The sequence below is a fragment of the Mesoplodon bidens genome, assembly GCF_964165515.1.
Source record: "Mesoplodon bidens genome assembly, contig: HAP1_SCAFFOLD_608, whole genome shotgun sequence".
In the NCBI taxonomy this organism is placed as follows: Eukaryota; Metazoa; Chordata; class Mammalia; order Artiodactyla; family Ziphiidae; genus Mesoplodon; species Mesoplodon bidens.
Window position 1 is genome coordinate 196,088 of NW_027672699.1, and position 14,572 is coordinate 210,659.

The 14,572-nt window shown below is 43.1% G+C and overlaps 1 protein-coding gene across 1 annotated transcript in view; it reads left to right on the plus strand.

Annotated features, from left to right (window-relative positions):
- LOC308609827 (uncharacterized protein) overlaps positions 1–13,904 on the plus strand; it is a gene marked incomplete at its 5' end in the record, with an annotated part of 123,908 nt that extends 110,004 nt beyond the window's left edge. Inside the window, 3 exons of the mRNA XM_081259123.1 lie at positions 9,430–9,480; positions 10,246–11,622; positions 13,506–13,904. Of these exons, the coding sequence (XP_081115249.1) occupies positions 9,430–9,480; positions 10,246–10,418 (224 nt within the window). The 3' untranslated portion in view covers positions 10,419–11,622; positions 13,506–13,904. The remainder of the gene's footprint in view (positions 1–9,429; positions 9,481–10,245; positions 11,623–13,505) is intronic.
- Positions 13,905–14,572: the final 668 nt, after the last annotated feature.

The following is a 14,572-nucleotide window of genomic DNA, read 5'->3' on the forward strand; positions in this document are numbered from 1 at the left end:
CACAGTGCAGATGTGTCTATCTGTGTCTGTGGCCTTTGTGTGCATGGTTTCTGTTCACAAGTCAGGAATTCTGGGACATGTAACTTTTCCTCATTACATGGTGTGGCTTGTATTTATGGTGTGTGTTCATTCATTCAGTCACCAAGATTCAGTAAGCAGCTACTCCTGTGTATCCGGCACTCTTCCATTGTTGTAGTCTTTGGTAACGCTGCACATTCTAGTAGGGGAAGACACACACTAAACAAAACTACAATAAATATATAATACATCAGCTGGTGGTAAGTATATAAGGGTTGCCAGACTTAGCGAGCAAGAATACAAGGCACCCAGTTAAATTTCAGTTTCAGATAAACCCAGAATAATTTTTTAGTGTAAGTATTCCCATGCAGTGTTTGGCCTGACTTAGTTTTAGTGTAAGTATGGCCCATACAATATGTGGGACATACTGATACTGAAAAATTACTTGTTGTTTATCTGGAATTCAAATTGAACTGGATAGCCCATATTTTCTCTGGCAATCCTGACCTGGGTTACTGAGACTGTGGTTTACTGTGGTTTGTACAAAGCGGGTCTGGCATTACTCAAGAATGTGTTATAAGTGTGGTGTGTATGACACGTGACTGGTTCTTATAGAGGTATTTAGAGATGGCTGAAGTTAGCTGTGTTTGTGCAAGAGTTGAGGAGATACATATATATATAGTGTGTGTGTGTGTGTGTCCTATATATATAGTGTGTGTGTCTATAAACATATCTCATCTCCAGCGTTTGGTGTTGGAGGAGACGATTGTGATACAGGTGGGTTGTATGAGAACGTAGTACAGAAGGGATGCATGTATATACCTCCATGTGTTGTGTGTGGTTTACTAAGGAAGTTATATGTGGGGTGTGTGATATTTTTGCTGTATCAGAGTGTACATGGTTGTATGAGTTACTGTCTCATGAAACACCCCTAACAAGAATTCTGTATACACTCTTACGTACACCGAGTGTCAGCCAGGTCCTGGCAGGGTGACAAGAACTTTACCACGCAGACTTTATATCTGGTAAGCACTCTAACCCCATTGATCTCGCTCTTCTCTGCACTAACACACACACACACACACACACACACACACAGGAACATAGAGCAAAATATTCTGAATGGTCAGGGGCAGTCATTGCCTTCCCCAGCCTGTCCCAGCCACTGCCTGGAAATCTGCCTGCTGTGTAGAGCTCCATTCCCAGGGCCCATCCTACAGTCTCCAGGGCCCTGGGCCCGGTAGGAGCTACTGGGCTCTAATCTGGGGCAGAGGCCTCTAGCTGGAGCTCTGGAGTGACCACCCCTCTGTCTCCCAGGGCAAGCTACTCGCCTACTTTTAATGCACGCAGGCACCACATGGCCCGTGGCTCTCAGAGCTCCCCGCAGGACACTGAGGCCATTTCTCACCCCTGCTCACGCGGTCTCAGTCTCTGGAAAACCCTTCCCTTTCCTTGATCGCCTTTGGGAAATTCTTCCTGTTGAAGGAATAAAACCTCCTTGCTTTCAATATGACACCATCCCTAGACAAACAATCTTCTTTCAAAGTGCATTCCACTTGTCAAGATAGTTTTCAACAGGGCCTTCAACTCATGGGGCTTCTCTTTCCACTTTGGTAAAAGAGGCCAAGCAACTCATGGGTCTCTCTCAGCATCCTTGCATCCTTCACATCCCCCACCTCATGACCCCAGGGAACGATCCAAGAGAATAAGAGAGAAATCGGGGACTGAGAAAAGCTGCACCTCTAGGTCTGTGCAAGCAGGATGCAGCCTGCTGTGAGTCCGACAAAGCTCCAGGCCCGGCAGCCCCAGGAGAGAGTCCCTAGACCAGCGGAGCTGACCTCCCATCTCCCAGGGGGCATCTGGCCGTTCTGTGCCGTCTCACACCACAGGGACCCTCCGGATGGATACGGCAGCATCAGTGAGACAAGGTCTCTCGCTCCCTGCTTCACAGGTGACACGTTCTCAGTCCCCCCCATCCTAGAGAAGGTTTAGTTTGGCAGAAACCCATGTGCCCCAGCATGTTGCCCCCCACATACCTCCTCTGTTCTCGGCAGTTTCCTGGGACTCTTCATTTTCCAGATGTTTCCTCTTTTGTCGCCGTTTCATGGTACCAACTAGAAGTCTCCCTTAGAAGATGCCTCAAGAGATGTCCAACTCCTCGTCTTCCCTACAGGTTGGCCCTTGTTGGCTCTTGGGCAATCCGTTGAAATGATTCAATACAAATAAAAGTAGTCAAGTCTCCTAAATGGCTGAAAAACTTGTACCACTTATTGAAGCAGCAGTACTGCCTAGTGCTCACCAGGGCTGTTAAGTTTACAAGGTTGCCAGGCGCACAGCGGGATTCTGTGACCTCAATGATGACATCAGAGCATTCTGTGGACCTAGGTTGAGCGCAGTCTCTGCAATAGCAAGTTAAGACCTTATATAATTGTTCTATATTGTCATAAGGCATATAAGATCAAAATTATGGTATGAACTCTGGAAGCCAATTTCAAAAACACAACAGTTCTCAGATTATTTTGCATACACAGAAAAATTCATGAGTTTCAACAATTGAAGCTTTATTATTTATGCTGTGCTTTAACTACAGATCCATAATAGGGAGAGGGAAAATCCTGGAGCTAGAAACAAAAGTGGATATACCTACATTGTGGAGGTTTAAAAAAAAAAAGTTGCTCTTGTTGAAAAGGTGCACAAGAGGAGAGAACTGAGCATAATGGCAGAGGACCCTCTGGATGTGGAACCAGTAAGGACAAAGCAGGTTTGGATGGCGTTCCATACGCAGACCAATGGTGGTATTTTTAATATAGTTGGTTAAAGGGCTTTATTTAGCAAGTTACAGTTGACCCTTGAACAATATGGTTTTGAACTGGGCAGGTCCACTTATATGCAGGGTTTTTTTTAATAGTAATTACTACAGTACTACATGATCTGTGGTTGGTTGAACCCATGGTTGCAGAATTGCAGATACAGAGGAACCACGGATATGGAAGTCTGACCATAAGTTATTTATACAGATCTGTCTATCCATCCATCCATCCGTCCACCCATCTGTAGAGAGAGAGAGGGAGTGAGTGCACATGCTAGGTATTTACAGAAGTAGATATGGAAGTGTGAGGATATACAAACACACACATGTGTATGTGATGTATATAAGCATGTATATCCACGTTTCTATTTCAGGGCTGGAGCAAGGAAAGTGTAGAATGATCCTGGAGAAAATTTACTGTGCCAGAAAGTAGGAAAGAGTGGCGGGATGTGTAAAAAGATCCAGCTTGAAGAGACTCACACTGGGTAAATCTGAGCAATTTGGCCATAAAATAAACAATTATCATACAGAATATGAATAAAAAAAGAGGAAGGGAGGGAAGGAAGGGCTCTCATAATAGAATGCCAAACCATAAATATATAGAAGGAATGATGTAATGTAAAAATCCTTATTTACAACCATCATAGTAATGATAGGTTCTGGCAAGAGTAATCAATGAATTATAAAACTACTGGTTGAAAGTTTACAAGGAGCAGGATGCTACAAAACCCAAAGTATCTCTCCACAAAGTATTAATCACAACAAGAAATACAGTAGGTATAAATTTGGTGAACACTACCTTAGCCAAGAGATGAACATGATCAATAACAGAACAAACGAACGTTTTAGATCTCTGGGGTATGCTATACTGAGAAGGACGCAACGTTGCTTCAGTACTATTACTGACAGAAATAAAGAACCAGATCTTATCGCAAGGAAGCATCCACGTTGAGAGTCTCCTGTTTCACAGTTATGACCACAGGGAGCATAACTGGCCAAAGGTCCCAGCTGCTGCTCTTAAACCCATCACCAGGTTTGCCTGGAGGCCGGCCTTGCCCCTGATTGCTCCTAGTCAGCACAGCAGGGATCCTAAGGCAGGCCATTTCTTGGAGACCAGGATTCCTCTGTCCAGTGACCTTTTTTCAAGGACTCTGACAGCCTTGAAGGAGTTTACGTGGATGACAAGGCAGTCTCGGATGATCTACCAAATCTTTCTTCCAAATCTTCACTCAGGGTCAGACTTGCACTATGAGCTGATAGCTCCGCCAGCCTTCCAGAGCTCCCTGCCATTTCCTCTCCGATGTTTTCCCTAATGAAAGATTTGTTCATTAAAGTCTTTCTCAGCACTTTGCCGTCTAGTTCTTGGAGGACCAGGACAAACCCCAAGCCCTAGAAGCATCCCTTTTTGGCTCTTTCTAGTAACCTTCCTTTCCATATGGTAGCCACTAATTTGTAATGGTGTAGATTCACTTAGCCTATTTTGTACTTGATATAAATGGAGTCGTGTAACAGGTGCTATTTTGTGTTGGCTTCATTTGCTCCACAGTATATCCATGACATTTATCCATATTGTTGGGAGTGGATACCTTTGATTCATTTTCATTGGTGGATATTATTGCAGTGTGTAAACATATCAAAATCTATTTATTAATCCCATTATTGGTGGGTATTGGGTACTTCCCCATTCTTGGCTATCACAGTTAGTGGTGACGTGAGCAATCTAGAATGTGCCTTGTGCACTTGTTTGAGGGATATTTCTATGGGTGGAGCCAAAGGGTTCTAGGGTATATGTTCAACTTTGGTAGATACAGTTGACCCTTGAAGAATGCATGGGCATGAGGGATGCATCTGAGTCTTTTATTCCATAGATGTTTTTAAAATATCTCTCACTTTTGGCCCAAGAGTGCTGCGTTTGGGTTTACAGTGTTTCTTAACTTTAAAATAGTCCAATTTTTCAATTTTTTCTTTCACAGTTGGTGACTTTTTTGGTCTTAAGAAATTCTTCCTACTCCAAGGCAAAAAGGCTGTTATCTTACGTTCCTTTCCTAAAGCATCATTGTTTACTTTTCAAATTTAAGTCTGCAGATCTTCTGCAATTTATATTTTTATATCCTATGCAGTAATGATTAATATTTTTCCCATATGGATATCCAGCTGACTGAGAACCAATAGTTGACCCTTGGACAACATGGGTTTAAACTACACAAGTGCACTTATACGAGGATTTTTTTTAATAGTAAATACTGCACTACTACACGATCCAAGGTTGGTTCAATCCTCAGATGCAGAATTGCCGATTATGGAGAAACCATGTACGTACAGAGGACTGGCTATAAGTTATACTTGGATTTTCAGCTTAGCAGAGGGTTGGCACCCCTAACCCCCTTGAACCCTAGTTCAAGGATCAACTGTATTAACAAGAGTTCTTTCCCCTCTCTGCTGCAGTGTTTTCTTTTCTTTCTTTTTTCTTTTGGCCGTGCTGCGTGGCTTGCGGGATCTCAGTTCCCTGACCAGGGATTGAACCAGGGTCACCACAGTGAAAGCGCCAAATCCTTACCACTAGACCACCAGGGAACTCCCTGCAGTGTTTTCTTTTTACACGTTGTTATAATGTCTGTTTCAACATGGATTTTGATGTCTATTATCTTGTCTATCCTTGAGCGAACACCAGACTATCTTATATTGTAGATTTATAGTAAGATTTAATGTGACTAATATCTTTCTTTTCATTCTTCTTTCAGATTGTCCCAGCTCTTCTTTTGTTTTTTATTTTTATGTTTTTTTAGATGTTGGGGGTAGGAGTTTATGTATTTATTTTTGCTGTGTTGGGTCTTCGTTTCTGTGCGAGGGCTTTCTTTAGTTGTGGCAAGCGGGGGCCACTCTTCATCGTGGTGCGTGGGCCTCACTATCACGGCCTCTTGTTGGGGAGCACAGGCTCCAGACGCGCAGGCTCACTACGTGGCTCACGGGCCTAGTTGCTCCGTGGCATGTGGGATCTTCCCAGACCAGGGCTCAAACCCGTGTCCCCTGCATTAGCAGGCAGATTCTCAACCACTGCGCCACCAGGGAAGCCCCCAGCTCTTCTTGTAGCTCTTTGCTTTCCCACATAATATTTGTAAACATCTCATCAATTTCCAAGGGGAAAAAATGCTGGTGTTTTTATTGGGGTTTGACTGAGCCTATAGATCATTTTGAGGATTACTGATATCTTTGTAATATTGAATCTTCAAGCCATGAATATCACTATTTTTAAGAATTTCTCTTGGAGAAAAATAAAAGTGGATCCCATGTAATAAAATGTACATAAATAGACTCCAAAATATTTAAAGGACCTACATGTGAAAGATAAGTCTAGAAAGTTAATTTTTAAAAGGTAGAAATATATTTTTTCACCTGAGGAGTTTCAGAAGCACAGATATTAAGAAATTATTGGTTTATTATCTTATAATTAAAGATTTCTATTCCATGAAGAACACAATAGAAAAATTTTAGAAACACGTGCCCAATTAGGAAAGGATACTTGTAATTGGTAAAACTGAAAAGGTATTAATAATCAGAATATGTAATAGAAATGAGGAAGAAAAAGATAGCATCCACATTAGAAAATGGGGCAAAAGTTTTAAGTAGACATTTATAGATGAAGCTACCAAGCATTTGAAAAAAAGATCAAACTTATTAGAAATCAGAGAAATTTAACTAAAACAAGATACTACTGTACACTTAATACACTAGCAAAACGGTGATGAGTCGTCCAAATGAAGGTAAGTGGTTGCACAAAAACCTGACGTGCAACTCTTTGGTAATCTGGACTGGTGGAGCCGTTCAGGAAGTCAATCTGGCTATATTATTAAAGTATACACATTTGCTATGAAATAATTTCACTCGGGTATGTATTCCAAAGAAATTCTCAGATACGTCTATAAACAAATGTAAGAAGATGTTTACTTGATTGTCATTGGCATGGCAGTTGGAAGAGTACAGGTAAAATGTGGGTGCAGAAAATGGAACTCTATGAAACAAATTAGATAGATGGGTGAATGTTTTTTTTTGTTTGTTTGTTTTTCTGCGGTACGTGGGCCTCTCACTGTTGTGGCCTCTCCCGCTGCGGAGCACAGGCTCCGGACGTGCAGGCTCAGCAGCCATGGCTCACGGGCCCAGCCGCTCCGCGGCACGTGGGATTTTCCCAGACTGGGGCATGAACCCGCGTCCCCTGCATCGGCAGGCAGACTCTCAACCACTGTGCCACCAGGGAAGCCCGGATGGGTGAATCTTAAAAATATACTCCTGAATGAAGGAAATAAACACCAGAATGAATTTTATGACACAATATTATTTATATGAATTGAAAATATACACAAGTGCACATTGTGCACAAGAACACACCCAAAAGAAAACACATCAAACAAATTAGAATGGTAGCTTACGGGGTAGAGAAGGGAGTGGAGGGTGCCATAGGGAACAGGAGGTGAATAAATAAAACTTAATCATGTTACCGTATTTCATCATGCTATATCCAAGATTTCACTTTACTTGTAGTGGAAAGAAATCCTGTGTGCTATGTTGGCTTAAGTCAGGAATAGTTCTTGGAGGATATTTTCCTGAAAGAATTTGGAACAAATTTTTGAAAAAATCTTTGTTTATACTATGGATGATCTTTTTTTGTTTGTTTTGTTTTTTTCTTTAATTTCTGTTTTGTGGGTGTGTGTGGGATCTACTTTATTTTGTATTTCATTAATCTGATCTTATATTTTTCCATCTGCCTTCTTCAGTTTTATTATTCATTTATTAACTTCCTGAAATGGATGTTTTCTGAATCAATTTTCAACTTCCTTTTTACTTTGTTTTTTTTTGTTTTGTTTTGTTTTTGTTTTCCTTGCTGTACGCGGGCCTCTCACTGTTGTGGCCTCTCCCGTTGCGGAGCACAGGCTCCGGACGCGCAGGCTCAGCGGCCATGGCTCACGGGCCCAGCCGCTCTGCGGCATGTGGGATCTTCCCGGACCAGGGCACGAACCCGTGTCCCCTGCATCGGCAGGCGGACTCTCAACCACTGCGCCACCAGGGAAGCCCCCCTTTCTACTTTAATATATGCTTTTAAGGCTCAACATTTCCCTCTATGTATGTGTTCAAATCTCCAGATCCAATTATGAATTTGAATGTTTCTCTTCATGGTTCTGTCAATTTTTGCTTTATAAAGTATCAGCTGAAGTTATTAGTTTCTGATAATTGGAAACTTTTATGACTGTGAAGTGTCCCTCCGTATGTCAAGTAATGCTTTTTCCTTCCCCTTAAAGTTCACTTGGTCAAATAGCAATGTCACAGATTTTATAATTACAGAAATAACTCGAGACCTAGGATGTTGATGTCTGTCTCTAGAAAGGATTTTCCCTTGCTTCTGCACGGGTTGTAAGATGCTAACAAAACACGTTCACCTTTACACAATCTCAGGGAATGAGGTGTTTTGGCGTTTGGCTTCAGTCCCTGCCAAAGAAAGCCCAGTTTCCTTCTCCCCTTATTCCAATGGTGAAACTCTTTGGGGTTTACCAGGAAGCCTTCGTGGCTGGTAATGCTTTTATGTCGCTTAGCCTCTTGAAGACGTCCAAAATTCTACTGAGTTTGTACGCCTTTCAATGAACAGAATCTACACTCTTCTGAAGCCTACACAGTAGAACGGCAAGACTGCCCGAGACCTTCTCAGGGATTCCGGAAAGTGAAAACCAGAGTGAAAACATGTAGTCCAGAGCTGGTGCCGGTAGACACCCCCGCACCCACCCTTGCATTCTGGGACATGTAGTCCAGAGCTCGTAAACTCGTGTAGTCCCATATACTGCAGCTACAGTAACGCCTCGCTGTAAAGGTTTGCCCGCGGAATTCTGGGAAATGTGGTCCAGGAGTTCCGGGTTAGTCGCAGGCACTTCCGCCCCAGGAGGACACGTAGCAGCCATGTTTTGCGTGATGGCGGTGTTTCAGGTCCGCTCTTCACGACCCATTCAAGCTTCCCCGACATGCGCCTGGGGCCAACGTTTGCAGACCTTTCATTTGGGGAGAAAGAGGAGGGGCGGCTAAAAGCGGAGGTTTGAGGGCCTGGAGTGGTGATGTACGTCCCGCGGGCGGAGCTTCTTTGCGTTTGGTAACGTACCCGGGATGGGGTGGGCTCAGGTCGTGCCTCCTGGGGTTTGAGGGTCTCCCCGGTTTTCTTCACCCCTAACCTGACCCCGTCCCCCACCTATGAGCTAGCCCTACCGCTTCATACGGCGTCACACTGGGTGAGTTGCTTAACTCCTCTGTGCCTCCGTTGCTGTTCGGTAAAAGGGGGGAGAAAGGAATGCCTTGTTAACATAGTGTTGTGAGAAGAAACGAGATAGCACAAGTAAAAGGTCTACAACTGCCTGATACGTTGTTGGTATTAATACTACGCTAATTCGGGAGGCACCCATTTCGCAGCGGGATTCTGTGAGCCCAGGAAGCTGAATTGTCCTGGACTCCTGGCCTGTTTTGGAAGGAGAGGACTTCTAGCTGGTACGGGGGCGGAAGGGGGTGCGGTATGAATTAGTGGGGATGGAAACAACAGCCCTGGTATTTCACAGTCTCCTTTCCTTCCCCAGCCCTGGCTTCTCAAAAAGCACTGCACGGAGGAAGAGGCAACAGAGCCCCACGTGAGTAGGACTTGGCATTCTTCTACTTAAGATATTCCTATAAATTGTAGAACGTATGGGACATGGGTAACGATGATAACTGAGCCTTGGTCACTAATTTCCATTCTAAAAGCTTTATGCACATGACCACATTTCCATCAGGCAGTGGCTCTGTGAATTGGTACTGCTGTTTTCTCTACTTTAAGGCTGAGGAGCTGGGGGCAGGGAACACAACCCTGTTGGCCCATCCTCACCCCGATGGTAGGAGGCAGAGCTGGGGTTGGGACCCAGGCAGTTTGAGTCCAGCAGCTGAGTTTGCTAATCCCTTTGGTATATTCTCTTTGAGCATAGGGTACTGGCTAGAATCATATCATGAAAGTAGGTTGGGACTTAATTGTGGGGACCTTGAGAGCAAGGTTTAGGCTATTTTATGAGTTTTTAAGATAGTTTTCTCAACTGGGTCATTTATTTTATTTCAAATAATATGTATATCATAGAAGCAGCATAATCATTATGGAAAAATGCAGATATATACATAAAGAAAAATTTTAATTATCTATAACTTTAGGATGTAAAGATAGCAGTTGTTAATGTTTTAGTGCCTTTTTGTCTGGTTACTCTTTGTGTATGTTTCTGTGTAGTGGAGGCTGTTTTTTGTGGGACTGATGTTCCACTGCAGTGCTACTCAAATTGTGGTCCACAAACCAGCGGCACTGGCATCACTTGGATAGAAATGCCCAGCCTTGAGCCCCATTCGAGACCTTCTGATTTATAATTTCTGCGTAGGGGGCCCAGGAGGCTGCATTCCAACAAGATCCCGCAGTAATTCACATGCACGTGAAAATTCGAGAAGCTCAAGAGAGGGTCTTTTCTGGAAACTGAGGCCGAGGAAATTGACCCTGCTGGATGTCACAGATAAAACTGAGCTGGATTCACCAAAGCCCTACTTAGTCCAATGATTTTATTCCCCCACTAATTATTGTCAACTGTCAGGGCCCCTTTCAGAATCCTGAATTGAGCAGAAGACAGCTAGCAAGTGTAGAGTCAAAATGGAGGTCGTTAGAAGTTGTGAAGATGTCTCTCTCCCAAGCTTTGGGGAGTGGAATCATTGCCATCTTTTGTACTAGATCGAACCCGGGCCCCCTGCATTGGGAATGTGGAGTCTTATCCACTGCACCACCAGGGAAGTCTCCCATTTATTTCTTAAACTTTCCTATATTTATGATGATATAATTACAATTCAGATTCCTGTCTTTTTTCATTTGAATTAGGTATGGACTGTCAAACTATTTTTTATTGTTGTTGCAGAATCCTGGCTTTTATTAGTTCTCTTTACCTCTGTGCATAATTGTCAAAAGGGTACTTCCTGTCTAAAAAGAAACTTAACGTATTTTTATACCTTTTGTAAAAAGTTGTCCATGTCAATTTAAATATTATTGTTGCAGTCACAAAATCTTTAGGAAGACAAGCAGAGATTTTCAGAAGTCTAAAGACTCTCACATAACAGGGCAACAACGTATGACCTCCACATGTCTGACAGTCTTCTGTTGGTAGAAATCACATCTCTAAGGATAATTTCTAACTAAAATATCATCTGCTTTACCGCAGTTGCTAAGAAATAAGAAACCCTGACAGTGGTGTTCTCAGAGCTTCCTACCTTATGACGATCTCACGAGGTGGATGCCCGTGTTCTCCCCTACTGGCAGAGGACAGAACTGAGGCGAAGGGATGTGCATAATTTGCCCAGGGTGACACTGCTAGTGAATGGCGTAGCCTGATCAGAGCCCATGCCTATTGACTCCAAAACCTACTCTGACTTACATGGTCTCTGTTTACACCATACCCAGAATAAGAATGACCCCTGTGGAAGCTGCAGGCACACTGTGAGGGGGCCACTGTGTATGAATGGGCAGGTCATTCCTCACACAGCCACTGAGGGGGTTCACGGGGGCATCTGGTATCTGCGTGGGGCTCTGCTCATCAAGCATAATCAGCTGTAGCCACCCCGAGGACTGGGAGCCTTGGTAATTCACAATGAGCACCACGTGGGTTAGTGACTTCTTTTTCTTTAAACCAGTTTCCAGTTTGACTTCTTCTTTCCCTGTCTGTCTTGCTAGGACTCTGCACTGCCCCAGAAGGAGAGAGAAAATGAGCACATTCCAGGTGAGTAGAGCTTGCCTTTCTTGCTGTTAAAAACGCCACTTTTGTACTCAGGTTGGACACAGGTTTTCCTCTTTTTTTTTTCTTTTTCTTTTTTTTTTTTGATTGGAGTATAGTTGATTTACAATGTATTAATTTCAGGTGTACAGCAAAGTGATTCAGTTATACATATATATACATATATTTTCAGATTCTTTTCCCTTATAGGTTATTACGAAATATTGGGTATAGTTCCATATGGGTTTTCTCTTTCAAGGAGAGTCTAAGCATATGAGGACCTGAGTGTGCCATGTGTGCTTTTTTTAAAATTCCTGTTAAATTTAATTGGTTTCGGTTTTAATTTTTGTTTTATTTCATCATTTTTTTATTTTACAAGTAAAAGAAAAATTAAGGGAAATGAAGGACATCTTCCAGTCTACTGCTTACCTGCTTACAAATTAGCTGCTTTTATATTTCTGTAATCTCTTCATCATATGTATTCATGGATGTGTATTTGTATTTATAACATAGATACAGTTTTAAATTGTTTTTTTCATTTAATACTAGCTAACATTCACTTTTAATTGCTTTATCATGTTCCTGCAAACTTAGGCACCTATTTTTTTTTTTTTTTCCCGGTATGCGGGCCTCTCACTGTTGTGGCCTCTCCCGTTGCGGGGCACAGGCTCCGGAGGCGCAGGCTCAGCGGCCACGGCTCACGGGCCCAGCTGCTCTGCGGCATGTGGGATCTTCCCGGACCGGGGCACGAACCCGTGTCCCCTGCATCGGCAGGCGGACTCTCGACCACTGCGCCACCAGGGAAGCCCTGCACCTATTTTTTAAACTATTCTTTATTCACAGACATTGAGTTGAAAGACTTCTCCTGTTTTCGGAGCACTACAGTGACAGTGTTCCTGATTTAACCTTGTTCTCAAAATATCTGTTCTGAAGAATATTGCCCCTTTTTGCCCTTAACATAGTAGGTTTAGGTATTCAGAATTTAAGAGGTATGTTTTCCATGTGGTGCCTTGGATGTTTTTTGGTAGAATATCCAAATACGGCAGAGCACAGCAGGATCAAACTGCTGCTTCACGCAGAAAAAATAATGTATGGTTAGAAGTTTTCTCACGACCAGAGTTAGATTCAGTCTTCCCCATGCTTGAGTCAGACCCTTTGTGTATTTTATTTACTGGTTTGTTTCTTTTTCCATCTTCTATTTTTTTCTAATCAGAGTAATACATGACCTTAGTTTAAAAAGTCCAGTGGTACTTAAAGCACTTGTCACTGCATAGACAGCTCAGAACAATTGTATAAAGAGGTGCTTGGTTTCATCTTTGTTTTAAATATAAAGAATAGGGGTTGTGAAAAAAGGAGGAACCAACTCAGACTCACCCAGAAAACCAAGGGTCTGGAGTCAGAGTATTGCATTCAAGCGAAAGACAGAAACGGGGAAAGAGAGAGTTTTCATTCAGAGACCTGGCATGGCCTTTTGGTTAGTTTCCACAGATAACACTCCTTCTCAGCTGGTTCCCACCTCAATGAGAAAGCAGGTGCCATCAAATACTGCCAGGACTGAATTGGTAACTGTTTCTGGGGCACTTGGCAATAATAATTAAACAGTGAAAGCTTTTTAGTTCAGGATCCAGGGGTTAGAATTCTAGGGAGTTTACTTATGAGTTGTCTGAGAGCCCCAGGTAAATACACAAAGCTTTCTCTTTCATAGCTGCACGTCCGGTGAGGCTGAGGAAAGTCAGTGTGTGGCATTGGCAGGATGGAAGGAGGGGGTGCTGGGAAGTCTGCACACCTCACAGGAGCCGGAGCAACTTCCCATCCTCCTCGTCTCCTCGGGGCTGCCCCTCTTCCACTGGCCACTGGGTATAAGATTGAGGTGGTGGTGTTTGTCGTAGGAGGCGGTGACCTTCAAGGACGTGGCCGTGGCCTTCACAGAGGAGGAGCTGGGGCTGCTGGACTCGGCCCAGAGGAAGCTGTACCAGGATGTGATGGTGGAAAACTTCCGGAACCTGGTCTCAGTGGGTGAGGACAGCCTTTCTCTGCGAGTGTCTTTGTGACCTTGGTGTTTCAAGGCTTTGGGCCTCTTGAGGTGGTTCCCTGAGTTTGGGGACCAGACTTTTGCAATTCCTGTGGGACACGAGAGGATGCCTCTGGTCTTTCCAAACAGTGTGTTTCAGGTCCTTTTCAATTATTCTGTAAAAGAACTGTAAATCGACAGTATCTTGCTGTACCTTGTGTATTCTTTTTCAGATTTCCCTCCCTGCCATTAGTGGATCATAAAGCCAATTTATTGAGCCCTACGTGTGATTTTTTAATGAAATAAAAAAGTATAGAAAATATCAGAGTTTCTTAGGAAGAGTACAACACATTGCAGCAGAAACTCTGGGCGATGGCATGAGTGGTGTGAGAGCCAGTGGGAACAGATTTCATGAAAAGAGACATTGGTTAGATATAGGTCATTCAAGCTTCGTTTTAGTAATGTATACTTTTCTACCTGTGTATCTAGGTTGTGAAATAAATGCTGTTTCTTCAGTGGGTCGTGATACAAAGTTTGAAAAACACAGCTTTCAATACCTTGAATATGCAGTTGGAACTCAAATTTCTAGTAAACTTTCGCTCTAGCCCGTTCATGTTAACTTGTGACTTTGCATGTTCTCATTCTTCAAACGAGATACAAAACATATAGAAAGAGAAGAGAGGCTTTGGTTGATGAATTCAGCAACGCAGATAGAAATTTAGGTGAGAACCAAGCAGTCGTGAGTTCCTGTGGTTAGCTGTCTATCTGTTTTGCTTCTCACCAGCCCTGTGCTGTCCATCACCTGGTCCCAGTTGGAAATCTCTTTCCAGGATTATTGCATAGTCTTTGTACTGGTCACCTGTTGCCACCCTTCTCCTCCCACAGTTTGTTCTTTAGGTGGCAAAGTGATCTTTTGTAACTTTAAGTCAGGTTATGTTCTTGTTT